Source organism: Triturus cristatus, chromosome 11, assembly GCF_964204655.1.
Source record: "Triturus cristatus chromosome 11, aTriCri1.1, whole genome shotgun sequence".
Classification (NCBI taxonomy): Eukaryota; Metazoa; Chordata; class Amphibia; order Caudata; family Salamandridae; genus Triturus; species Triturus cristatus.
In genome coordinates, this window is record NC_140594.1 from 1,007,122,718 (window position 1) to 1,007,148,906 (window position 26,189).

At 44.8% G+C, this 26,189-nt stretch overlaps 1 protein-coding gene across 4 annotated transcripts in view; it reads left to right on the forward strand.

Moving 5' to 3' along the window:
* WDR49 (WD repeat domain 49) overlaps positions 1–26,189 on the forward strand; it is a 359,762-nt gene that overhangs the window by 246,030 nt on the left and 87,543 nt on the right. For all 4 annotated transcript variants that reach the window (XM_085635179.1, XM_085635181.1, XM_085635182.1 and 1 more), the window contains one exon: positions 4,790–4,888. In XM_085635179.1, coding sequence (XP_085491305.1) covers positions 4,790–4,888 — 99 coding nt within the window. The remainder of the gene's footprint in view (positions 1–4,789; positions 4,889–26,189) is intronic.

The following is a 26,189-nucleotide window of genomic DNA, read 5'->3' on the forward strand; positions in this document are numbered from 1 at the left end:
AACGACTTTTCTGCCTTAATTCCTGTTTATGAAGAAGAAGAAATGTTTCTTTGTCATCAAATAAAACACAAATAATATCCTAAACACTTGCAAAATTACACAACATTTCTGTAAGTAGCGTCAACACAATGATTTTCTTGATCTATGTCTTTAATTTTCATAACTTCATGTGCCCAGCCAACACGTGTTGAGCCATCTGGGGAGTTCCCCATGACTTCTTCAGGGCTGTAAATCTGACCAAATGTATTCTTCTGTCCCACCTCTATGCCGGTTCTAATTCTATCCCGGCCGTAGAACTAGTATCCTCTGACATGACCGATATCTACGTTTCCAAGAAATCCGTCCGTTTTTGAAGTTGCTATTGCACTATTTTTTGTTAATCTCCTGGTCAATTATTTTCTTCCGTCTACATTTCAGTAAAATTAATCCATATTAAAATCATCCTGTTAGCGAGTACGCTGGCAGACCGGCATCTCTCGATGGCTGAGAGACTCCAACCTGTCAGCGTACTCGTGCCAGGTAGAAGTTCAGTACACACTTTCTACTTTGCATGCAGCCAGAGGGTGGATAGTGGATTGTAGCACTTGGGAACCAGCCACAGACTGGTGACACATTAACAAGGAGAGGGCTGTGCAGGGGCCTGAAGCACAAAACACCAGAACAGTGTCCACTAAGTCCAGACCAATAAAAGGTCCATGTAGTATTCCCACCGGCTTCTGTAACGTCTGTACCATTGCAGGAGCAGAAAGTAGAAAACAGCCCCACTCCAAAGGCAGTGCTGCAGCATGCAGCCTTTCTTTCCAGGGGCTACATAGGTTGTAGCCCACCAGTGGCGGGAGGCCCTGTAGGGAAGGCTATTGATCCCCCCGTTTGTAGGCACTAGTACACCAGCCACTACTGCAGCTCAGCACTTCAAAGGGTAAAGGAGGAGATGGGGGAAAGGTGGGAGAGCTCCATGGTGAGCAAGCGCACTGACACCTAGGTCAGCCGCCTCCACACACTGCAGCGCAGCACCAACGCTACAGTGCCTAACACACTGTGGCTCACCTTCCCCTCCTCGTTCTTTATGGATACTTCCCACAACAATTACCCACAGCAAGCTGCTGGTGCTTCTAGGCACTCCGGCCACAGCCCGTGAACCACAGTATGCCACCCCTGGGCTGGGGCCGCAAACCTTGTCGACAGGAGCTCCTTGGTGTCTGGGGGTCCAGCCTTATAGATCTCATTTTTCACAGACAGCAGTAGCTGCAGTCCAGCCAAGTACCACGCATCAGGTGTTAGACTAACGCATTTCAGAATGGTGCTCCGCATCACCGCACTGAAATGCATTGTCACGCATATCTGATGCATCTGCATTATGTGTCTGCAGCGCTGCAGCCTGTGTGTGGTAGTTGGCAGTGCGTTGCCCATGGCCTGCACGCGCTGCTCCTTCAGGCTAGGGGCGCTTGCAGCTGAGCTATACCATGGGCTTCTGGCAGGCAGCTCACTGCTCTGCAACTGTGTATCTATCTTATGATGAGATTCCGGTGCCACGCAGCTGAATCATACAGCCTTCTGCCTGATTGGTGCCCAAAGAGAACTCCAGGCCCAGTCAAGTGGTATGTCTGGCAGCCCGTGGCGCTGTGGGGGACATCATATTCTATTGAGGGGAGTTAAGTTATGAGCGGGCCTCGATTGGCTACTCATTTGCCGTGGGCGGCACTGGCCCCAATCATGGTGGTCATCTAGCAGCGCTGCTGCTGCTTGTACCAGCCCAGCCGGGTCCCCTCGGCACTGTGGCTGACTATTATGGCCACTGCCTGTGGGGAAAATTCAATATTCCTGAGTGGACGGACCGAGCCTGCGGTCCGAGTCAACTTAGTGGAGGGTAACGAACATGTTAAAAGTAAAGTATACAGTTAGTACACTACACAATACTATGATAGCGACACTACTTGCTTTATTCTTATGCTGCGTCGCTTGTAATTTCTCTAAGACATTCATATTTAGGATACTCAGAATGATATTTCGGCAGCAGCTGGTATTCCTGCCATAGGCAGGGGGCCACCCTCTATAGCAGTTAACTCCACTTAGCACTATATCCCATTACCCTTTGGCATAGATATTTTAGCTTGTTTCTGGAATGTTCTTGCTGCTGTGAACTGACCTGGAAAATGATAGGGTGGTGCCAGCGTCACTTTGTTCACTATAACCAGTGTGCAAGAGTTATATGTGGGGTGGGGTGAGGTGCAATGTGCTTGTCCTGACAGGATACCATGTCGGTTAGTGGCAGAGCAGGGGCTGAAATATGCCCTTCTGAGATATTCTGCAATATATCCTACGTGCTGGGAGCAGAGTGATATTTGTAGCCTGGTGGTGGAGTTTCTTGTTGCTCAAATGGGTTTAATTTCATTAATTTATATGTTTCCCTCATCTTCATTGCTTCATTTTGCTCACAAGAAAGTGTCACTCATAGTGGTTGAAATGTCACTCATAATTACACTGAAATTATGAAAATGTAACACATAACAATGCGAAATCTTAGCAGCTATGTAGCTGCCATAGGGCGGGCGGGCCGGGCGATCGGTCAGCCGAGCGCTGCAGGCGTTACGGGGCCAGTGCGAGGTTGGCGTGCAGCAAGCGCCTCCTAACGGACATGACGTGTCAACTGCGATCCAGCATTGCTACCTGCACTCGAACTCTGGTCATAGATTGATAACCCATTTTGGATGCTGAGGGGAAACTATTTGTGAAACAGCTGCATCCTGCATTCAACACAGTGTTGCTCTTCTTGAACAGTTCAGTAATATTCTGGCTACAGAGCAAACCTGGTTCACTGTGTCTTTGAAACAAAGTGTGTTACTATAGCCCTGGTTTCGCCATTGGTTCACTATGTACTCAACCAGTGTGGTCCTCCTCCATGTGTGGGTCTGGATGATGCAAATGTGTACAGCAGCGGGGTCACATCCTGTAGGGATAAACTTTGATATAGCCGGTGACTACACAGTGATACTGCTTTCTCACTGTTGTGGATACAGGAAACCTCCAACATGTGTCTTAACAAGCTTAGAACCACACATGCAAAATTGGTTGGGTGCTACATACATGCACAATTGCCCCTGTTGCGTCAGACAAGGAGCGCCCATTTCCTTTCTTATAATGTAAACATAATTTGGAATGGTAGGTCAATCATTAACAAAGTAACAATTCAATTATTCGAACATGTGTGAGGTCAATTACCTATGAACACCTCTCAGGTCCACCTAAGTATTGGCCTACAGCTGAAATTCACACCAAGAAAGTGAAAGAAAACCAGCAGGCTTAGCTGCCTTGTCCCGTATTCTCAACCAACAAAACTATGCTTTCTTGTTGCAGAGTATATTACTGGAAGTGCATAATCAGAAGCTGGGTTTGGTGAGTCAGCAAACTAAGAGAGGGATCAGTAGGGATTTGGAATTAGGTTGGATGTGAGCAAGGTTATTGGGTAGGAATCTGGCTGATGAGTCTGCAAGATGAGGAAGAGGGATTGTGGTGTGCCTAATTATATCTGTGTGCCTATGTTCAAGCAGATTTTTTGTCAGATTGTGTCTACAGAAATAAAATATATATAACTGCACTTCTTTCAGAAGTTTCATATTCCTTGTGTGACTGTAGTCAACTAAATATGGTCCTGGTTATCTGTTTTTCTCTTTTTACATTTAGTACATCATTTCAAGTCAAATAAGTGATGTAAAAGTGGGATGTCAAAAGGGAAAGGCACACTTTGGCAACACACTTTTACATCACCTATTGCTTACACCGAACAAAAAAGCAAAATTGAAACAGGGTCTATTTTTCCTGACCTGATGGTGGTTGTCTTACTTAAAAATATTAACTTCACCTTTTAGTTCTTAATCTACTATTTTCTTCCAAGAATCGTTTCTAACTATACCAAATCTGAATTGGAGAAGCCATCAGCTAACAGTTGAATATCTGATGTGTATTTGGGTCCTCTCCTACAAACGCTTACTATGCCTTAGGAAATATACTACCACTCGCTGGGTCTGGGTTTGCTTGCTTTCTTTTCAGTGATGACCTAGGATAGTAGTACAGACTGGGTTGTTCCTATTGAAGCAGGACCAAGGTTGATTTGCATATGGCCGGTTCATGTCTGAGGTGGTACATAGGGTAAAGGAATGATAGATTGGAATGCAGCACAGTTAATTAGCAGTGGATAAGATTAATTGAAGCAGTTCATCCATCACTTTGAGACGCCCTATATCCAGCAGGTATGCCCAGACATGAGCTTTTGCTGACTGAATTATAGGAACCAAGCTGGACCCTCTGCTGAGACTCAAATTGTCAAACTCAGTATTGTGTTCCTTGTTTTTATTAAGAGGTGACCTTGCCTGTAAGTGTGGGCTGTAATTGTCCTGTTACTGCAGGACCTAGAATGATTTGAGTGAAGGTGGTTTGTGTCACCTTTTTGTTTTGTTCAGATAGAGGTTGAGAAGCAGGATGGAGTCAGGACTGATGGTCTATGAAAGATTATATCAGAATGAGAAAAGTGAACAACGATTACCAAGTTCTGTGCTGGATATCAAACACATATCATGGTTTAGAAACATGTATTATAGAATCCGGGCACCAACATATGCCAGGGTTTCTATAGGTTACTGAATGTATGTAGTCCATGTCTTCCGAGGTTATGACACCAAATTGAATATTGTTTCTCCTACTATATATACAGGCTATTTCTCATACTTATATTTACTTGTTTCATAAAGGAAGTCACTTGATGAATTTATTTCCAATGATATTTTTAATGCAGGGAGTTATGATGGAGAAATTGTAATTTGGAACAACAGTACGGAAAATGCTTCTCGTAAACTACATCATGATCCTGGAAGAGCATCCAAGTTAAAGTCTGGTAAGATAATTTTTTTCATGGAAATCTGTAGACACTGTTCCACTTAACTGGTAAATGGGAAAACTCAAACAGATCTCTCAGCTATTCTACAAATATTTTAAAAAATTTAGAAGGAATGTGTGTGTTGAATTCTATTTTATATATATGTTTCCTCAGGTTATCTACTCTAGTTTGGAAAAAAAAGAATAATCAAAAATGCACCAACATGGTGAATTATCAGCAATGAATTACAGCAAACAAAGCTGAGCAGAATGTTTGGCCTGATTAACCCACTGCAGACGGGTAGAAAGTAAAAATTCCAAGAATAAATGTCATCCTATGTATGTAATCATGTGAAATTTTGTTTGGTGGATGATATTATTGTGAGGAGGTATCTGCCATGTTCCTGGTGTCAACACAATGGAAAATATAGTTCCCAGGCAATGTAAGGTTATCAAAACAATAATTTAGTACAGGAAATGAGTTAAACAAACAAATAATAAAAAATCACAAGTTTAAATAAGAAAACATATGCAATGACATATTGTTAAAAATACATGATCTAATGTCACCAAAAAGTCTGTTTAAAATACAATGATGGCAGAAATAGAATCTTCTACTGACATCAATGGATCTATTAATATACAGAGGTGGCAGAAAAAGGTTTCTTCAACGCGCGTTTCGGCACGAAAGTGCCTTCGTCAGGAGTAGCCACAATACACTTGTCTCTGATTCTATATATGGACGTGATCTGATTAAAAACTTAAGGATACCGTGAATGGATCTCGTTTTGTCTTTTATTATATATATAGACGTGATCTTCTGAGCAAAAAACTTAGGATGCAATAAATGGATATCGTTTTAAGTTAAGCAGGATTGACATTTGACAGGGAACTGAAGGAAGGAACTTCTCTTTCAGATTTGTTTTTGTTAAGTTAAAATCTTCAGAAATGAAATGAATGCGGAAATGCCGGCATTTTCGCAAAAAAAATTTCGAGGGCAGGTTTCGTATTAGTCACCTTGTAGGGCGGATAAAAATAAGTGTCTCGATTGGATGTAGCGTAGACAGACAGACGTGTTCCTGGTGTCAAACCATCCCTTCCTCGTTTCACCCTATCTCTGGCATACAAGAGTTGTTTTGTTTAAGCTCCGCAGGCACACCAAATGACTTGCACTAAGAGAAGTAGCATTCCTTTGGTGCTCAACATTAAGACACAAGCATCAATGAAACAATTAAAGAGTGACCTAACACAGGAAACCCACCACTGCAGGTTAGAAGTTAAAAAAGGAGTTTGAGGGTAAGGAACGTTACAGAAGATAAAAGTATGCTGTTGGAAACGGCCCTTTTTGCAGGGTTATCCCCAAACTTTTTGCTTCTTCCTCCTTTATTATTTCTGACCTGTGGTTGTTGGCAATAGGACTCTGAGCACTTTACCACTGCTGATCAGTGCTAAAGTGCATATGCTCTCTGTATAAATTATTATATTGATTGGTTATCCATGATTGGTATATTTGTTTCACCTGTTAGCCCCTAGTAAAGTGCACTGCGTGTGCCAGGGCTGGTGATTCAAATGCTACTAGTGGGCTTCAGCACTGACTGTGCCACCCACAGGAGTAGCGCTAAAATGATGTCTTAGGCCTGCTTGCAGTGCCTATGTGCAGTCCAGGACTGCCATGTCGACCTGGCCAGTGCACCCACTGACCAGGCCTTATCCTTCCCTTTCTGTACATGTCAGGCATCCCTATGGTGGCCCTAGGTACCCCCCTGGGCTGGGTGCAGTGTATCTGAAAGGTAGGGCATGTACTGAGGTGTGTAACATGCCCTGGTAGTGAATTACAGCCATTTTCGTTTTTCACTGCTGAGAGGCTATCTTGCCCATAGGATAGAATGGGGAAGGCTGTTTACATGCCTATCTTCCCATAAGGGCAAGATAGAAAATCCAAGTTTGGTATCTCTGTGTTCAGAATTTAATTATACATCTTTTTAGCAAGATGGTTTTTAAATTCACTGTGTAGGAATAGCACTTTTTAGAAAGTAACTATTCTCCTGTTTAACCTTCCTGTGTGCCTGTGTGCTGGTTGGCTGACTGGTGTCAGGTGATGCGCTAGGTGGCTCCAGGAGCCTGGATGAGTCAGCAGCAGGGTGAATAGGGAGATCTGCTTTAGATGGGTGGGAGGAGTAGTCCCTGGGTCTGAATAGGGCTGCCCCTGACAAACACAAAGCTGGCTCCACCCCCTGCTGGCCAGGCTGAGGACTCTGCCTCTGCTGGCACAAAGAAGGCTCCACCTCCTGCTGAGCGTCTAACGACCCTGCCCCTCACTCTGAAAGGAACCAGGTGCTCCAGAGCAGAGCACACCCAGGAACCGGTTTGAGCAGGGGAATCCCCCCACTGGAACAAAGAGAGACAAAGACTTGGAGGGGTATAAGAAGAGGACCCCAGACACCTTAAAACTTTAGATCACTTTGGAACTAAGAAGAAACCTCTGCCAAGGAGAAAGCTGAAAAGGACTGAAGAGGAGAAGACTGCCTGCTTGCTGTTTTGCTTTGCTGCCAAGGAGAGGGGAAGGACTTTGCTGTGTCCCCTTCTTTTGATTCTGATCTCCAAGGGCCTGAGAAGAGCTGGCTCCCTGTTAAGAAGTCCCAGGAACAAAAGGACTTCACCACCAGCTCCCCTGGAACTCTGCTGAGAGAGTTCTGACCTGCCTTGGAGTGCTTGCCCAGTCTTGGGGCCTCAGGAGGTCGTTTTGCTGTGTTTGGGAGCTGGGAAGCAGAAGCGTGAACAAGAGTGACTGGTACCCAACGCATCATCCGATTGCGTGTCGCAAGACGAGAGTGCGAGGAAAATTTCATCGCGGCACCATCGCAACACGCAGGGTCCCCGCATCGCCGAGTGCGTCGAGCATCGTCCCGAAGCGTGAAGATTCCTGGCATTGCGAGGGTCGTCGCAGAACCAGTTTGCGAACCGCACCACTACCGGTGCGTGAAAGTCTCCAGTCGCTGCGTGCGTCGACGCAGAGTCCCGTTCCGTGGCGCATCGAGAGTTGCGGTGCCGGAAGGCAGCGCTGCGCCACGCATCGCACCACATCGAAGAGTGTCGCATCGAACCTGTGCGTGAAGCTTCCCCCTAAGAAACCTACGCAACGAAGGCCAAAGTCATTGCATCCTCCCCTTACAGATCGGAGCCGGCGCATCCACCTCTGCTGCGTGAAGCAGGGCTGCTGCAAAGCCTCCCCAGGATCTCAGGAGTATCGCAGCGCCTTTGCAAGCTTCCTTGTTATTGGTTTTGGGAACCTTATCACAACTACAGGTACTGTTGGGCACGAAAGTGTCGCATTTTGTGCATTGAGAGTCGCATTGTGCAAGACACTGACTTTTACATCCTGGAGTACTTTCTGCAAACTCTTGAACTATCTTTAAAGTAACCTTTTTGAATTATATGTTGGTTTGTCTGTAGTATTTGGTCTTGTGAAGTTTTTAGTAAAGATACATTATTTTTCTAAAACTGGTGTGGAGTAAATCTGTGGTGTTTTCACTGTGTTACTGTGAGTGTTGGTACAAATACTTTACACATTGCCTTTGATAGCCTAGACTGCTCAGGCCAAGCTACCTAGAGGGTGAGCAGGGGTTATCTTAACAGTGTATCCCCCTTTCCCTGACTAGAAGCAAGGGTCCCTACTTGGACAGTGGTACCTACCCTGCCAACTAGAGACCCCCAGATCTAACATATGCCACAAAGTAATATATGTTATTGCCTCGATTCACAAAACTAGGGTTTGAAAGTGTTAGCCCTAACATACTTAGCATGGTATTGCCCAAATCTTTGCACTTTATCTTTGCTAACAAGTGTTGTAGTGCTTGCGCTCTTGCCTTCAAACATGGTAAAATTGTAGCACACCTAATTGGCTCACTTAATTTACTTCTAAGTCCCTACTAAATAGTAATACCTGTGTCTAGGGTCTCTAAATTAAACGCTACTAGTGGGCAGCAGTACTTATTGTTCCACCCACTAAAGTAGAACTGTAAGACTTGTGTCAGACCTGGAAGCCTGCAGTGCAGTTTTAACCTACCATTTAGATCTGGTAAAATACACATTTTGCCAAGTCTAAACCTAGTTTGTAATCTTTACAAGTCACCCCCATGGTAGGCCTTAAAGGCTTATAGGGCAGATAGCGTGGAATTTAAAAACTAAGGCAAATGGTTCTTAAGTTTTACATGTCCTGGCAGTGAAAACTCCTTAAGTTATTTTTCATTGTTGTAAGGCTGATCTCTCCCATTGACTAACATTGTGTTAGCTTATTACATTTAATAAGTGCAAACTTCTGATTCGAAGCAGATATAGGTATGTTTGCACTGAAATGAATTCTAATTTAAAATTCTCTCTAATGGTGAAGTTGGATTGTAGGTTACACTTCTGAAAACGCCACATTTATAAAGTTGACATTTGTCTGAACGAACTGTGCCTTACTGCCAGTGTCTTGAGTCACATGACTGTGAATGTTGGTGCTGTTGTGGTTTGTGTATTGGTTCCAGACAGTGAGATAAAGGAGACTTAGGTGTAGACAGAATGGATGGGGAGGGGCTGTGCTCATTCTCACTTACACTCCAAAGGGCTTTGCCTGCAGCACACTCAAAGGAACCTGACACTAGGTCTGCCTTGCCTTTTGTCACACAAGACAATTTGGAGACTGGACAATAGGAAGATTTGACCAGAACCACATTTTAGCATAGGTCAGGGAATTCCCTCACCCAAAAGCTGTACCAAGTATAAAAACAATACCTCCAGAACCACTCATCAGAATAATCTTAGACCTGTGGAAGATTTAGAAGAAGGACTGCCCTGCTGCAAGAATTGCCCTGCTGCTCAAAGGAGTGCTCGCTGTCTGAAGAAGGAAGTTTGGACCTGCCTTCTTTGATCCCAGGCTACCCATGGGGACTCCAAGAGTCAGTTGGCTGACCTCCTGTGTGAGGTGAAGGGTCACAACAAGCTTCTGGAGGCCTCCCTGCAACTGCCCCTCTGCATCTGTACCTGCCTGAGCCCTGCTGCTAGCCACCGCTGAAGTGAGTCATGTTCATCAAAAGGTGCCCTCCAGGTCATGGACCCCTTGTCTGGCACCAATGAGAGCTCCTCCATAAGAAAAAGGTAAAACATCTGGAAGTTTGGGCTTTTTGCGAATGTGACTGGGCCTGTTCTTGCCAAACCTCTGTCACCCGTGATGACTGGCAATGCAAAGCACTAGTGAGACCTGCTGTTTGCACCCACAGCGACCGTGCATGATGACAGCAATGTAAGACCTGCACTTCGCACCGAGCACTTCGCATCGACAGTGACCCTGATAAACAACAAAAGTGAGGCTCAAGCAGCAACCGGCTAGTTGTGCTACAGCAATTACTATCCGCATGGCTTAACCTGCTTTTTGCGCCAAAAGGTTCCTCCTGGTGGCCTCCGCTGACGTCAACAGAATTCTTTTCACCAGACTTGAGAAAGTAACACTTCAGCAGGACTAACCTGGTCCCTTTACCTGACTCACTCCTAATCGAGGTCGGACAGGACTTGTGACTTTCCCCGGTCTAGCATGACCAGATAACTGTGAGTAGCTCTTTCTGCTTACTTAGAAACACAACTAACATCTAACACAGATCTAGACACAATAAATTCAGTTTAAAAACTTTGAGTGGCTCCAGGAAGCTTTTGATATCCTAATACCACTAAAAACAATAAAACAGGACAAAAGAAAACAAGCACCCTAGATTAATGCAAAAAAAAAAGAAGATAACACTAGTTGCAAAGCTGCATGCACCTGGCTCAAAACAAATAGCACTCAAGACAAACCTCAGCTAAACACAATATACAAGTCAACTATCAAAAAAGCTAGAAAAAGGTCAAATTCAGACAATTCAAAATGTTAAATATGCAAATAAAGAATGTTATAAAATCCTTACTGAATTTTTTTAACCTAAATGCACATTAGAAAGTCCTCCCATTTCGCACGAATTTACTGACAAACTGGCAAATCATTACACAACCAAAGCAGACAAGTTGGAGTCCTATTTAAAAAAAAAAGGAAAACCACCAGCACCAACACATTTTTAACAATCCCACCAAGGGTAGGCTACCCAGTCTCTGCATTCCATCAGGCAATTATCAGAAACTTAATTTGTGGATCTAGTCAAACCAAGAAGGGCACCTGACTTCCCTTCTGCCCCTTGCCTACCACAAATTGTCAAGAACATTGTTTTAACTACCTCTGCTCCCACACCAGTCAGAACAATCATTAACAATTCTTTAACAACAGAAACTTTCTAGAAAACTTAAAAAGGCATACAGGCCCCCATTATTAAAGAAAACAAACCTGGACCCACATGACCCAAACATCTACAGACCAATTACAAATGGACCTTTCCAGGGCAAACTGATACAAAGAGCAGTATTCACCCGGATGTCACAATTCAACCATTTTTACTGACGGAACGGACGACTTCGGGAAATATCTTGCTACCAAGACCAGATACTATTGTACTGAACCTTTTTTACTGGAACCGTGAGTCTATTAGTTTTCCACCATGGATAATGCTAAAACAACGCTGAGCACTACCCCTAAATTTATCTGAACTACCACTGTTATTAATCATTCATGCTAGAGATAAGCTTTCATATACAAATCATTAATCGTAGCTAGAGGACTCTGTTGACCAGACCCCATATTTAAACTTCTGATGAAGCAACGTTAATATAAATATCGATATATATGAAGTATTTCCCTTTTTGAGCTACTATACAGATAAATAGGTCCTAGCTGTTGGTCCTGGACTCTGAGAAGCAAGGACTGTCATCCCTAATATTACGAATGGTGTTCACTACATCCATATAAGAAAAAGTTGAGTCGGGTTTTCCTGACGAAGGCATACATGCCGAAACGCGTGTAGTGTTTTAATCTACCGCCAGCCTTTGAACTGCTTCATAGTTTGCCCATGTTTTCTCGTATTTTATTCCATGTATAGTGTTGTTATGTATAATCTTTGCCATATTTATGTATGTATGTATGTATCTGTTCTTTATAGACATATGAGTATAGATATGTTTTTCACAGACCTATGATTATATATTAGCATGATATGTACAGAATATCAATATAAATAAATGTACACTGAACTACATATTTGATACATCTAATAAAAACATAAAACCTCTTCAATAAAGATTCTCTTTATCAATGAGAAACTTTGAATACAAATATTTTCATTTTGTTTCATAGATTGTTTGGTCATGTGGATATGTCTATGAGAGTGCACTTTATGTCAGTCAGTCAATCATAGTTTATTGTATGATTAATTAAAATCTTTACAAATTTTCTAAAAAAGATAAAAGTATATCTTTACATTCACAATTAAAACCAAACAGTATTGATAATGTCCCATTGGTTATTTAGCTAAAGTGCGTGTGCTTAACCATCGGTATACAATGTTATGAAATGCATTGTAAAGATGTTGACTGAGTACATCGTTTTCCTTGCTAGAACCATGATAGTGCTTTTAGACCTTGCTGTTATATAGTCACTCCCGCTCTGATGAATTGTGACATGAAAGGCATACTATCACTGAGCCAACACAATGTAAAAATAAATTATGTACTGCCTATTCAAAATTCTAAAACAACAAGCTAGCTAATTTGAAGCTCTGAAAAATAGCAGGATCCTGGAAGAAAGTGCAATTATACAGTAAGAGTAAAATGTGTTTTAAAAACCAACTTCTGTGGTCCTCATAACTAAATAGTCTCTTAATATTTTTTACATTCAGTCCATTTATTACAGAGGTGAGTCAGCTAGACCCATACCAGGTCTATCATACTTCTTTGTTTGCCTCCAGATCGGCTAGCCGTAAAAGGTTTCTTACCGTTGCCAGGTATTTTACTCCCTGCAGGCCAAGATTATAGAGGAGCCATCCAACCAGCATATCACAGCTTGCCTGCACGTGCGAATATTCAGTTTGTTAAAAATGGATTTTAAGTACTGTCTCCTCAGGACCATTACTACTGGGCATACACATAGTAGATGAATTAAAGATTCCTTGTAAAAACCACATAGTTGACAATGCACTGTTTGTTGGACGTTTTTCCAAGACGGCCATAGGTCTTTGAATCGTGCAAGCCCGTCCGATAGTCTGTGTAGTTCTTTTTTAACTGCAGGCTAAAATGAGTTGTTAAATATGCTTGCGGCTTTAAAGATTTATAAGAGGGGATGACAGTCCACCCATGCCGACGTTTGGAAATAATTTTTTTATCTTCCAGAAAAGATTTCTTTTTTGCTGCATCATGGACCGCTTTACTGGTGCTTGCTCTATCTGCCCTATTTTCCCATGCTGTTTGTGTTTCCAGGTCGGCCAATGATGTTCTCAAATAACTTCCTCATGAGTTTGGTGTTTCTTAGAACAACTGGTACTTTATTTCTTCCCAGCATAACCTGTTCATTGTGTCTGGATCGGAGGAGCAGAATTTATGGCATAGCTTAACAAAGCCACTCATGCCCCGGAATTTCTGGTTCTGGAGGCTGAATTCCAGCCGGACCGGAGCTGGGGAGGCAGACTTTGGCAGATTGAAAATGGCCTTATAAACCTTCGTCTGAACATCATTTAATAAATCAGCGTCCTTGCTGCACCAAGTGACTAAGCCATATGACAGAGTGGGCAGAATTTGCGCAGCCATCACTTTTAAGAGGTGGTTATGGTTCGGGCAATCTAATTTTTTGTATAGTAATCTGTATACGAAGATTAGCAATTGCGCTTTGGCTTTTATAGCCAATTTATGTTCCTTGTGTGTTATGCCCTGCCCAATTGTTATGCCAAGATATTTGTAGGACCCTTGCTCTTCCACCGTTACCCCTTACACCGACCATTTAAACTTAATTTTTCTAGTGTCCACTAGGCGAACAACTTTGGTTTTCTCTTTATTTAGTTCCAAGTTTTCCTGGTCCAAATAGGATACTAGGTTATTTATTGCTCTTTGTAGTCCAATGGGGGTTTGGCTCAACACTACGATGTCGTCAGCATACTGTAAAAAAGAAATTGGCTTGTTGGTCATATTCAGCGGATGACAATCGGCTGCTTCCATATGTTTACTGATATCTGAGAGAAACAAATCGAATAGGCTTGGTGCTAAGACGCAGCCTTGTTTTAGACCTTACTGCGTATGGATGCTCGAGATTGTGCTGCATCCGTCGCCTAATTCCACTCTTGCCCAGGTGTCACTATATAGGGCAATTATTGCATTCAGTAATGGACTCAGCAATCCCCATGCGTTTAGTTCTTCCCAGAGGTGCTTTCTACTCACTCGGTCGAAAGCGGATTTTATGTCAACAAAACATGCATACAGCCGTGTTCTGTTTTTACCGCTTATTCCGTTAAAAGCGCCAAGATGGCCAAATTTGTTATTGTGCCCATCCCTTGCCTAAAACCCGTTTAGAACTTGGGAATAATGTTCTTTTCGGCCATCGAATCTCGAAGCTGGACTAGGAGACAAGAGGCGTAAAGCTTGGCCTCTACATCAATTAGAGATATATGAACCTGTAGTTTCCTGGCTTACAGTGATCTCCCTGTTTAAATATTGGATGGATTATGTACCCTTTCTAGGAATTGGGGACGTTGGTCTGCGTATAGATTTGATTGAAGAGAGGCATAAGATGCTCCGACCAGAAATATGGGTCATTCTTAAACAGAGCATTTGGAAGCCCATTTGGGCCTGCCGCTCCCTCAGTCTTAAGTTTTTGTATTATGCCTCTTAATTGTTTAATGTCAGTCAGGGTATTTTGTTCAATATTACATATCTCTAGTCCTGGGTCTTTGCATTCCGTCCTGTCCTGACTAGATGTTGTTCGTGTTTTTTTTAATTCGAGGAACCCTTCCGGCCCTCGGGACCCTTCTACGGCCCCTGTTACCGTGCTACTGTACATGTTTCGCACGTGTTGAGCCCACGTTTCCTCTCCAATTACTGCTTCTTGTTGCAGTCTTGAACCTTTAGTCAAGTTATTTATTATGCCCCAAAAGTCCCTGCTATTTGGCAGTTTGCTTGCACACAGTAGTTTTGTCCAGATGGTTTCCTTATACGCTGTTTTCGCATTCCTCAACATCTTCCTGTAGTTGTTCCTTATTTCATTCAGTTTACTTTTATTGATTTTTCTTCCCATTCTTGCCGCCCGTGTTTGTAATCGCACCTCTCTTGCATTCCTTCTCTTTTGGTCCCGTAATTCAATATTAAACCATGGTTCCCTCCTGGTGTCTGGTCTTTTTTGGCTACCCGGAATGGCTGGAAAGTTTCGGATGAGGACCAGGGCCTGCTGTTCCCAGTTTTTTACACGTTCGTCCTCTGTCTGCAGCCCCAGTTTGCTCACGTATTCCCTGGCTGTCCCCTGAATGCTATTCAAGTCCGCTGCCCGCCATTTTAATTTTCTTAGGTTAAACTTTTCTGCATGTCGTATAAGGGAATTTGTTTTTTGGGCCTGTGTGAGAGAAATGTTCATTCTCGTAATTTGGGGGAGGTGATCGCTTTCTATGCACAGGTCGATTTGAAATGTGTCAATGCGAGGGACTAACTTATTGCTAGTAATAGTGAAGTCAATTGTTGAACGAACTTTTCCACTCAAGTGTGTTATTGCTGCCGGTGTGTCTCCCTTTGTGTTACCGTTCAAAATTGTTAGTCCAAGACTTTCTAATTCATTTGTTATTATTCGTGCTCCCCAGTTTTCCAGCCTCTTTCTTTCATTCCAATTTTTGGAAATGAGATTACAGTTGAAGTCTCCTGAGATGAACATAGGGCATCGCTTGTGAGATCTTTGCATTGCTTTTACCAAGGTCATTAAAGTAGTGTATTTTTCTTTCTGGTTCTTTCTCTCTGGGTGAATGTAAACATTAACTAGTAGTATTTGCCACTTTAATTTATTAAGCGGGGGTGGCCACTAATTTTGATCACTTGAACCCATTTAACCCCAGCATCCAATTCTTCAGTTAACCAGTCGTACTTTTGGGCAGCATATATCGATTAACCGCCTGGCGGGTGCCCGAAGATTGAAAATCTTTCAGCAAGAATGTGGTGTTCTATAAATCCTGAAATTGAAGCTGGAACCATATTCCAAGTTTCCTGAAGCAGGATTATGTCTTGTCGGAAAAAGGATAGAGTTTCATGGTCCTGGCCCATGTCTTTAAAGCCGTGGACGTTCCATGAGCAGATCATAATACTGTCCGGCCTTTTCTCCCCCCAGTTCTGGTCCTGTGATCTGAGTGCACTTTATGACATTGTTTAAAAAATAATGTATGGAAATATATAGCCTGAAATGCTTTAAATGATTTTATAAATTGTACCTAGCCTTTGCCTTTACCCTATATGTAATTTTCCCTACAGCTGGCAAGTTCTATTGTTTACTGTAGGGGGTCCCCTTTTTTACCAAACCATATATAGGCTACTCAGTCTCTGCATTCCACCAGGCAACTATCAGAAACTTAATTTGTGGATCTAGTCAAACCAAGCAGGGCACCTGACTTCCCTTCTACCCCTTGCCCACCACAAATTGTCAAGAACATTGTTTTAACTACCTCTGCTCCCACACCAGTCAGAACAATCATTAATAATTCTTTAACAACAGAAACTTTCTGGAAAACTTAAAAAGGCATACAGGCCCCCATTATTAAAGAAAACAAATCTGGACCTACATGACCCAAACATCTACAGACCAATTACAAATGGACCTTTCCAGGGCAAACTGATAGAAAGAGCAGTATTCACCCGGGTGTCCCAATTCATTCAAGATAACTCCATACTTTCCAACTTCCAAACATGATTCCATCCAAGAAGAAGAAAACAATCTGCCCTCATCACCATTTAGAATGATCTTAAAAACACAGTAGACCAGAACTTCTATTGAACCTCTCAGCTGCTTTTGACACAGAAGATCATGACACTCTAATCCAAAGACTCAGCAAAGCCAACATAGAGGGGACTGCTCTCGACTGCATCAGATCCTACCTTCAAAACATAATAAATGTCATTCATACTCCTCCTTTCTCATCCAAAACCTACACCGTAAAAGAAGGCATCCCTCAACTCCCTATCATGCCACCCAGGCTTTTCAACATCTACATGAAGTCATTGTCAGTAGTGATCAATGAATTTCAACTCACATGCTATAACTACACAGATGACACACACATACTTTTTAAACTGTAAATCCCCAAAAACATTAGAAGCTCAAAAATCTTCAGTTGCCTCTGAGCTGTTGATTGGTGGATGACATGGTGCCATCTCAAATTTAATGCATCCAAAACTGAAATGCTCGCATGATTGGAAAAATTCTGACCCACTCTGCGCCTAAAGTATCCATGGAAGTGAGATACCTTGGAATTACAATGGACTCCAAGATATCAATGTATGCCTAATTGCATAGGTTCAAAAAGAAAAACTGATGGAAAGAATGCAGAACAATGTCATACATTCACCCCAGTCAAGAGATCAGGCCTAAATCCATCGTTTTTTGCTCCCCATGCCATTCCAGTTTGAACCCAGCCATATGCAAATCATTCTTGACCCTGCCCCCAATAGGAACAGTCCAGTCTGAACTACCAGGCCAGATCCTCACTGGACTGGACACAAGCATCCTAGGACCAGTTTCGGGCTTTTACCCGTCATCAGCCAGGATAGCTTGACGCCAGTGGCATGGAGAGCACGGGACCCATGTCTGGGCATACCCGTCCTACTCGGGGTGACAAATGCAAAAAGAACAATTGATGGACAGAATCAAGAACAATGTCACACATTGCTCCCCATGCCATTCCAGTTTGAACCCAGCCATATGCAAATCAGTCTTGATACCGAGCCCAATGGGAACAGTTCAGCTCAAACTACCAGGCCAGGTCCTCCCTGGACTGGAAAGAAGCATCCTAGGACCGGTTTTGGGGTTTCCCCCCTCATCAGCCAGGAGGCTTGTTTCTGATCCAGGTAGGACCTGGCTTTGCAGTTGGGATGGACTGTTCAAATGAGGAACAGGGTCAAGACTGTTTTGTATATTGCTGGATCCAAACTGGGGTGGCGCATTGAGCAAAACAATTATCGATTAAACCCAGATCTTTGTGACTGGGGGTGAACGTTTGCATTGTTCAGCATTCCATCCATCAATTGTTTCTTTTGTATTTGTCATCCTAGGTGAGAAGGGTATGCCCAGGCATGGGTCCTGTCCTCACTGCACCACTGGATTCAAGCTAACCTGGCTGATGAGGGGTGATGCCCTGAAACCGGTCATAGGATGCTTGTTTGCAGTACAGTGGGGACCTGGCTTGGCAGTTCGGGCTGGACTGTTACCATAAGGAACAAGGTCAAGACTGATTAACATATTGCTGGGTCCAAACTGGGGTGACGTGGTAAGCAAAAAAATTATGGATTAAACCCAGATCCTTGTGACTGGGGGTGAATGTTTGCATTGTTCAGCATTCTGTCCATCAGTTGTTTCTTTAGCAATTGCATAAGTTAGCAAAATCAAGATTCCTTACTATGAAAACTCTAAAACACATCTTCACCTACATAGGATTTCCACACAAGGCCCAAGCCAAGGGTGGGGCTTGGCCAAGCAGCGAGATGGCTGCTCAATAGAGGGGCACCGCCGGCTGACTGAATAATCCTTACTAATCCGTGCACTTCAGGGAGCAATCAGTGTCTACCTGTGTGGGGCTGATACATGGGTACCCCTGCGATGAGTTTCTGCGGCACAGGTGATTCTGGCGGTGCATGCTGATGCCAGGCCTAGCTGTGGCAAGAAACACCACACTAGAGTGACGTGCTGCAGGGACTGTGCCTGGATCCGCGGGGGCGAGTCGGGGATCCCACTGCTGGCTGGGACCAAAGTAATTAGCTGCTCAGCGGTCCCTCAGGTTCGAGGTGAGGACCTTGAGGTGTGACCTGGGCTAAGCGTTGGCCACTCTCATTCTGCAGCTGTATCCTGCCCCTGTGCTGGTGCGGCCCAATGGAGCGGAGACTGAGTCGTCCAGCACAGGCTGAGTGAGCCATACCCGGAGATCCCCGTGCAGACACTCTCCACCCGCGGCCGCTGTCGCCCTTTGTGGCGGGGGTACCGCACTGAATGAGGTCTGCGCCTGGTCCTGCTGCCTGCCCTGCACACTAAAAGGATTGAGGTCCCATGGAGGTGAGTGCCTGGTGGGACAGGCGCGTGGCCGGCCTAATGCCGTGGGACATCGCGGGACCGGAGTGGCGGTGAGACCGGGCTCTGTGGCCTGCGGCCTGCAATCCGAGGTAAGGAGGGCTGCAGTGAGCAGGTGGGGGCCGGAAGTATTGCAGCCTATCGAACCCTTTGTCTGGAGCTCTTCATGCTGGGCCGCACTCTGGTGCTCTGGTCGCCCTGGTCCCCTGCCCTGAAACCCTGCGGCATCTGCCCAACTGAGCCCAGGGACAATTGTGATGAGGAGCGCGGCTGTACCCTGCGAGGCCTGGGTGGCCCCACCTTTGAGGACATCCTCTTTTGAGGGCCCTTGATTCGGCGGAGTGCCAGAGGGCGGATTGGCCTGTAATTGTCTATCCAGGTTGCCTTAGTACCAAGATTCCAAGAATACCGAGCGGGGGAGTGCTGTCGGCTGCTGTGATATCTGCTTCCTCTTCGAGCTGATCTGTCCTATAGAGCTTGTTGTTGACCAGAACTTTCAACATGGGTATGCCTGACATGCGTCAAACCAAGCTCCCGTTTGAAGGCAAAAACACTCCACACTGGGCGGAGTCTGAGTAGTGTGGAAGTCAGGAATCAGACTCCTCCACGGGAGCGGCCAGCCGTGATGAAGATCTCAAGGAGATCCTGGTGAATGTAAAGACCAGCCTCAAAGCGATAGATGCCAAACTGGATGGGATGGCAAAACGTCTTGATAAAATGAGCAAGAGGGTTGACAAACACTGAATATCGACGACAATCAGACCGCGACCAGTGAGCAATTGCTCCGCATAGACAGAATCCTAGCCATTATCAAAGCTAAAGATGAAGATTTAGAGGCCCGGTCTAGCCGAAATAATTAGCGAATTGTAGGACTTCCAGAATCCACAGCTATTGACAATATGAAAGACTACATCACGATCATGCTCAAGGTACTTTTTGGAGCCGCTCTGTCATCGGTGTTCATTGTGGAGCAGGCGCACAGTTATTTAGAGCCGTGGAGCCGCGGCCGCCCCCAGGCGCTCTGGCACACCATATAAGTGCGCACCTCCTCAACTATAAGGACAGGGATGTGGTGCTGCGCCTCTCTAGGGATCGAGGATAGGTGCAGTTCTGAGGCAATGTGATTTCCTTCTACCCAGATTTCACTGTTGCGGTGCAGGCAGCTTGGGAGGAATTCCTACCCACCAAAAAAATCATGCAAAAAGCGGAGATTAAATACGCTCTCCTATACTCCGCCAAACAGAGAATCGAACACGCAGCAATGACAACCTGCTTCACCAGCACAAAAGCATCCCATAAATTCGCCAAAAACCTGGCCTGAGTGTGGCAAGGGGATCTCCGCGCCACAAGGAAGTGGTGGCGCTGGACGATAATGACTAGTGCTGTCCCCATATGTAACCTGCACTTTGGCTCATTTAAGCTGACACTTCGCCACATGGCATCCTATGATTGTTGCTGGCGGACTACGGGTGATAAATGACTACTGCAATTTGAATGTAAAGGTTCCCTCTCTGATGTACAACACTGTGAGTGACAGTTGTCAGCCACCCAGCCTAGCTCTGGCTGGGGTGTTTGCCTGGCTCTCCTCTGTCCCCCCGGATGAGTCCTATCTCTGTGGGATTGATTTGAGTTGTTGGCTACCTGTTATGCAAGCCTTACTGTTGTTCTTGGGGTTTGGGGTGGGTATTGGGCGGGTTCAGGTATCTCAACTGAGTTCTGGGTATGGAGTGAGTGAGGTACTGTTATGTTGGTTAGTACACATGCTTGATCTAACACAAGACATGTTCCCTATTTTTTCCCTCTCCCCACCTCTAATCGTAGAATGAGAGAAATGCCCCTGATTTTTCTCACACACTCTGCCCACATATTTGACAGTCTCCGCATCATGAACCTGCCACATGCATGCACCTACAACAAGAGATGCACTCAGACCATTGCGGACCCCCAGCCCCGGGGGCCACCACCTCCTCGGGGCTGCACACAAGATGGGTGGGGGCCATGTGGCCCCTCTCCAGGAGCCCTTCTTGGCCCTGGGGACTGCCACCGCCCCAGGGCCAGCTCCAGTAATGTCTCGGGTGCCCACCCCTGGGACATTGCAGTTTTCTACGGCATGGCAGGAGCACTGCTCCCACCATGCCATAGCAAACTTCTGCTTCGCTTCATGGAAGCGAGAGCAGCAAACCTTCTCTTGCTTCCATGAAGCAAAGCAGAATTGCTTTTGGGCAGAGGGAGCTGCATGTTTGCCCAAAAGCAATGCCGGCTCCCGCAGGAAGCGGGGAGCCAGCAGGGACCGCAGGGGCATTGGGGCTCCCCCGTGGTCCCAAAGCAAGAGGCCAAAGGGGGTACCCATGGCCAAAAATGGCCCGGGGGCCACTTGGTACCCCTCACTTTTCTTAAGGTATTGCCCTGGGGGATCGACCTCAATAGGGAGAGCGCATGGCCCCTCCCTTTTTATTTAATTAATTTATTTTTTTAATGGCTCAGGCCCTGGGGTATGAGGTCTCCAGGGTCCGAAAGGGTCAAGGGAAGGGGGGCCACACAGCCCCCCTTCTTAAAAAAAAAAGAAACCAGCAACTCAACGGAGGCCCGACCCCTCCCTGCACAACTCTGCAAACGTGCATCCTGGCACGCTCTGGGTTGGGGGACTAAGTCCTCTTCACTGGTGAGGGGCCTTAGGAGCCAACTAGCCCACCAGGTACCTCCAGTAAGCCCCACACAGTGGGATTGCTGAAAGGTGGTAGTAGGCCATGCCTCTTTTTACACCACTCTGAAAGCGTGTCTCTTGGCGCACTGCTAGTCGGGCGATAGGTCCCCTGAGGACCTCAGGACTAAAGTGGACTTCATCCCTTAATCAGAACTGCGCCAAGAGGCGTGTTTGCAGAGTAGTGTAGAAAGGGGGCATGGCCTCTGAGCACCTCTCAGCAATCCAGCTGTGTGGGGCTTACTGGAGGTAACAGGAGGGCTAGGTGGTCCCCAGGGACACTCAAGAGGCAAGGGGACTTCATCCCCCAACCAACAGCGCACCAGGAGGTGCTTTTGCAGAGTGGTGGAGAGAGGGGGCATGGCATGTGTCCACCTCTCAGCAATCCCTCTGTGTGGGGCTTACTAGAGGTAACAGGTAGGCTAGTTGACTCCTAAGGACCTCCTGCAGTGAAGGGGACTAAAATCCCCATCCAAGAGCGTGCCAGGGAGCGTGTTTGCAGAGTGGTGGGCAAAGGGGGCCTGGCCTGCTATGAGAATTTAGCAATCCTGCTCTGTGGAACGTACTGGAGGTAATAGGAGGGGTAGTTGGCCCCCAAGGACGTCCTTGGGGGCCAACTACCCCTCCTGTTACCTCCAGTAAGTTCCACACAGTGGATTGCTAGGAGGTCTTTGGCGACCACGCCCCCCTTTCTCCAACACTCCTCAAACGTGCCTCCTGGCACATGAGTGGTTGGGGAATGAAGTCCACTTTACTCCTGAGGGACTTTGGGGGTCAAGGATAAGCCCTGGTACTGTCCTAAGCAGTGGAATTACTGAGCGCTGGTTGGAGGCCCAGACCCCTTTCTTCACCACTCTGCAAACGCGACTACTAGTTAAAGAAGCATTTGCAATGCAATAGGTCTTGCATTAGCGAGAGCTAGAGCTATTGGCATTGTAAATGTAAAAGTTGTTTAGAAATGTTTCTTGGAGTGGAGTGGAGTGGATGTACATTGTGTGTAGTGGAATTATGTGGTATGTTTTGCAGTGAAATTATGTGGAAAGGATGTATGTGGTATCTAGTATATAGGAATTATGTGGAGTGGGATTATGTGCTATGAAGAGTAATTATGTGGTATGGTAGTCTGTGTTGTGGAGTGGTAACCTCAAGTTTAGTCTTCCTCGTTTCCATAGATGCTAAGCTATAAATTCAAAAAGACACGAATAAGCAATCACAGAGGAGCACTTGTGGACCTAGTCAGAAGTATGAGGAGGGCCACTGGAATTATGCGTCTGTTCGACCACGCCTATTTTCCCATAATTATGCATTTTCTGCATTTGCCACATAATCCATCATCTGCCACATAATCTGCAGATTTGAACAAAAAAAGACCTTGTTTCGAGCTGAAAAGGCTCAAATGTTACCAAAAATACAACGACACGTGTTACAGCATGGTGGAAGGCCCTTTGCAAAGCTGGAATGGCCACGTGTTACTTATTGCTAAATGTGGGTGTTAGATTGGTACTAATGGTGCACAGACCTCTCTCGCTTGTTTCTGCGCCTCTCTTGCCTCATTCTGCATTTCTCTTGCTTCTTTCTGTATCTTTCTTCTTCTTTCTCCACTTCTCTTGCCTCTTTCTGCACATCTCTTCTGCTTTCTGCACCTCTCTTGCTTCTTTCTTCTGCACTTCTCTTACCTCTCTGTACTTCTCTTGCCTCTTTCAGCACCTTCCTTGCTTCTTTCTGTACCTCCCTTGCTTCTTTCTGTACCCCTCTTGCCTCTTTCTGCACCTCTGTTGCTTCTTTCTGCACCCCTCTTCCCTCTTTCTGCATCCCTCTTCCCTATTTCTGCACCTCTGTTGCATGTTTCTGCACCTTTCTTGTCTCTTTCTCAACTTCTCTTGCCTCTTTCTGCATTTCTGTTGCTTCTTTCTGCACTTCTCTTGCCTCTTTCTGCACCCCTCTTGCCTCTTTCCGTACCTCTGTTGCTTCTTTTTGCACTTCTCTTGCTTCTTTCTGCACCTCTCTTGCTACTTTCTGAACTCATCTTGCCTCTTTCTGCACCCCTCTTCTGGCACCTCTCTTGCCTCTTTCTGCACCTCTCTTGCCTTTTTATACACTTCTCTTGCCTATTTCTGCAACTCTGTTGCTTCTTTCTGCACTTCTCTTATTTCTCGCTGCCCCTCTCTTGCTTCTCTCTGCACCTCTCTTGCTTCTTTCTGCACTCATTTTCCATCTTTCTGCACATCTCTTGCTTGTTTCTATACCTCTCTTGCCTCTTTCTGCACTTCTCTTGCCTCTTTCTGCACCTCTCTTGCTTCTTTCTGCACTCCTTTTCCCTCTTTCTGTACCCCTCTTGCCTCTTTCTGTACCCCTCTTGCCTCTTTCTGCACCTCTGCTGATTTTTCTACACTTCTCTTACCTCTTTCTATACCCTTCTTGCCTTTTTCTGCACCTCTGTTGCTTCTTTATGCACTTCTTGTGCTTCTTTCTGCACCTCTCTTGCTTCTTTCTGCACTTCTCTTGCATCTTTGTGCACTTCTTTTGCCTTTTCTGCACATATCTTGCTTCTTTCCGCTAATTTCTTACTCTTTCTGCACCTCTCTTGTTTTGTTCTGCACTTCTTTTGCCTCTTTCTGTACTCAAATGGGAAGTGCAAGCTGTCAAGTTCAAAGGTCTGCGTGCTCTCATGACTGAGGTATATGTCAACTTGTACATGTATTCTCACATGTGTTATACATCTGAAGATAGTAGCTTAAAAAGCGGGTAGCTTCTCCTATAAGTGGTCAAATCTTCTCTGTTCTGCTACTTTCTGCACCTCTCTTGCCTCTTTCTGCACTTCTCTTGCTTCTTTCTGCTCCTTTCTTCCTCTTTCTGTACATGTCCTACCTATATAGGCATAGTTAGAAAATAGCTTTTATAAAACCTTAGAAGTTCACTGAAAAAAACAGAGGTTTCAGGGACGGTATAGCTAGTAATTAGCATTTAAAAAACCTTCAAAATCTACTGCAAAACACATAGGCTTCAGGGATGTTATAGTCAGGAATTATCATTTAAAAAACCTTAGATATTCAGTTTAAAAACTACAGGTTTTAGGGACATTATAGTTAGACTGACATTTCACTCACACAAAACCAGAGAAATTCAGCTGCCATAGTTAGCTGAGCTAACTTTAACTTGCGCCCCCACAATGCACTGCTGATAATGTCACATATTACATCACTCATGACATGGTCAGTGACATCACTGATGACATCTTAAATCACATCACTGATTCCTATGCTAATATTCAGACTTTATGGTGTATGCACTGATAACCGGTGCTTTAGGTTACTTTTTAATCTGCCTTTCTTTGGTGTAGCACCTTCTATTGGCCTGATTTAAAGACTGTATTTTAAAGGGATTACATGTATTGTTATTATCTTGCTGTTATTTCTTTGTATTAATATGTGATATTTTTGTGGGTAATAAATTACCTAACCTTAATTTTGATTGTGAATTGAATTTTTCCATAGGGTGAGTTTACATACTCCAAGAAAGCCTATCCTAAGGACTACCGTAGTCCACTATGCTCTGCGAAATCCCTAGAATTCTGTTCTGCATTGCACCACATACACAGAAGTGTGAGGAAGTGGAGAAATGGAATCCAGGGGATTCCCCATGGCCCACCGATGTTCAGCAGCTCTTCGTCAAACCAAGTGGTCCTACAGGGCCTTCAATCAAAGCAGAAACATAAGGATTGCGAACTTGTGTTGCCTTGCACCTTCCCCAGCCATTATCCAACCAGTCTGTAATTAAGAAGTGATACTGCTAGCAACTGCAGTGGGAAAATGGCATGTTGGGAGAGGCTATCAGGCCTGAGTGAAGTAGATTCATTTGCTCACCTTTAAATCGAAGCATGAGGCTCTGATTCACTAATGCCATCAACACAACCTTGCTTCTAGGCCTGCACAACACCCAGATCTTCACGAAGGAGGCGCATTTGGTGTGTGGTATGTAGAATGTGACTGCATTACCTGTAAAACTGCAGCACCCAACCACCGATCATAAATACTTCAGTGTCTGGCAAATCCCTACCCCAATCGTTCTTTGGTTTCCATCACCAACATGTGTGGAACTCCAAGGTCCTGCTTATATTGGCTGGCCTCAATCTCCATTTAGGTTTGAAATGTGAGTGTAGTGCAGAGGATGGGTTTTATCTATTGTATTATTGCAAAGGTCTTCAAAGGATACGTGATTTCACAAATCAATACTACAACATTTTCACAGATCTTTAAAACATTTAACAAAGAAGACTCCATAGTCCTTAAGACAAGATGACTCAGGATTTAAATTGGTTTCCAAGTTCCTTAGTATATAACCTTACACTGATCTTATGGTATTCTACAGCCATCATGACACTGATGTTCTCTCTGGATGCCAAGCAATATTTTGTTTATAAAGAGGAATTTA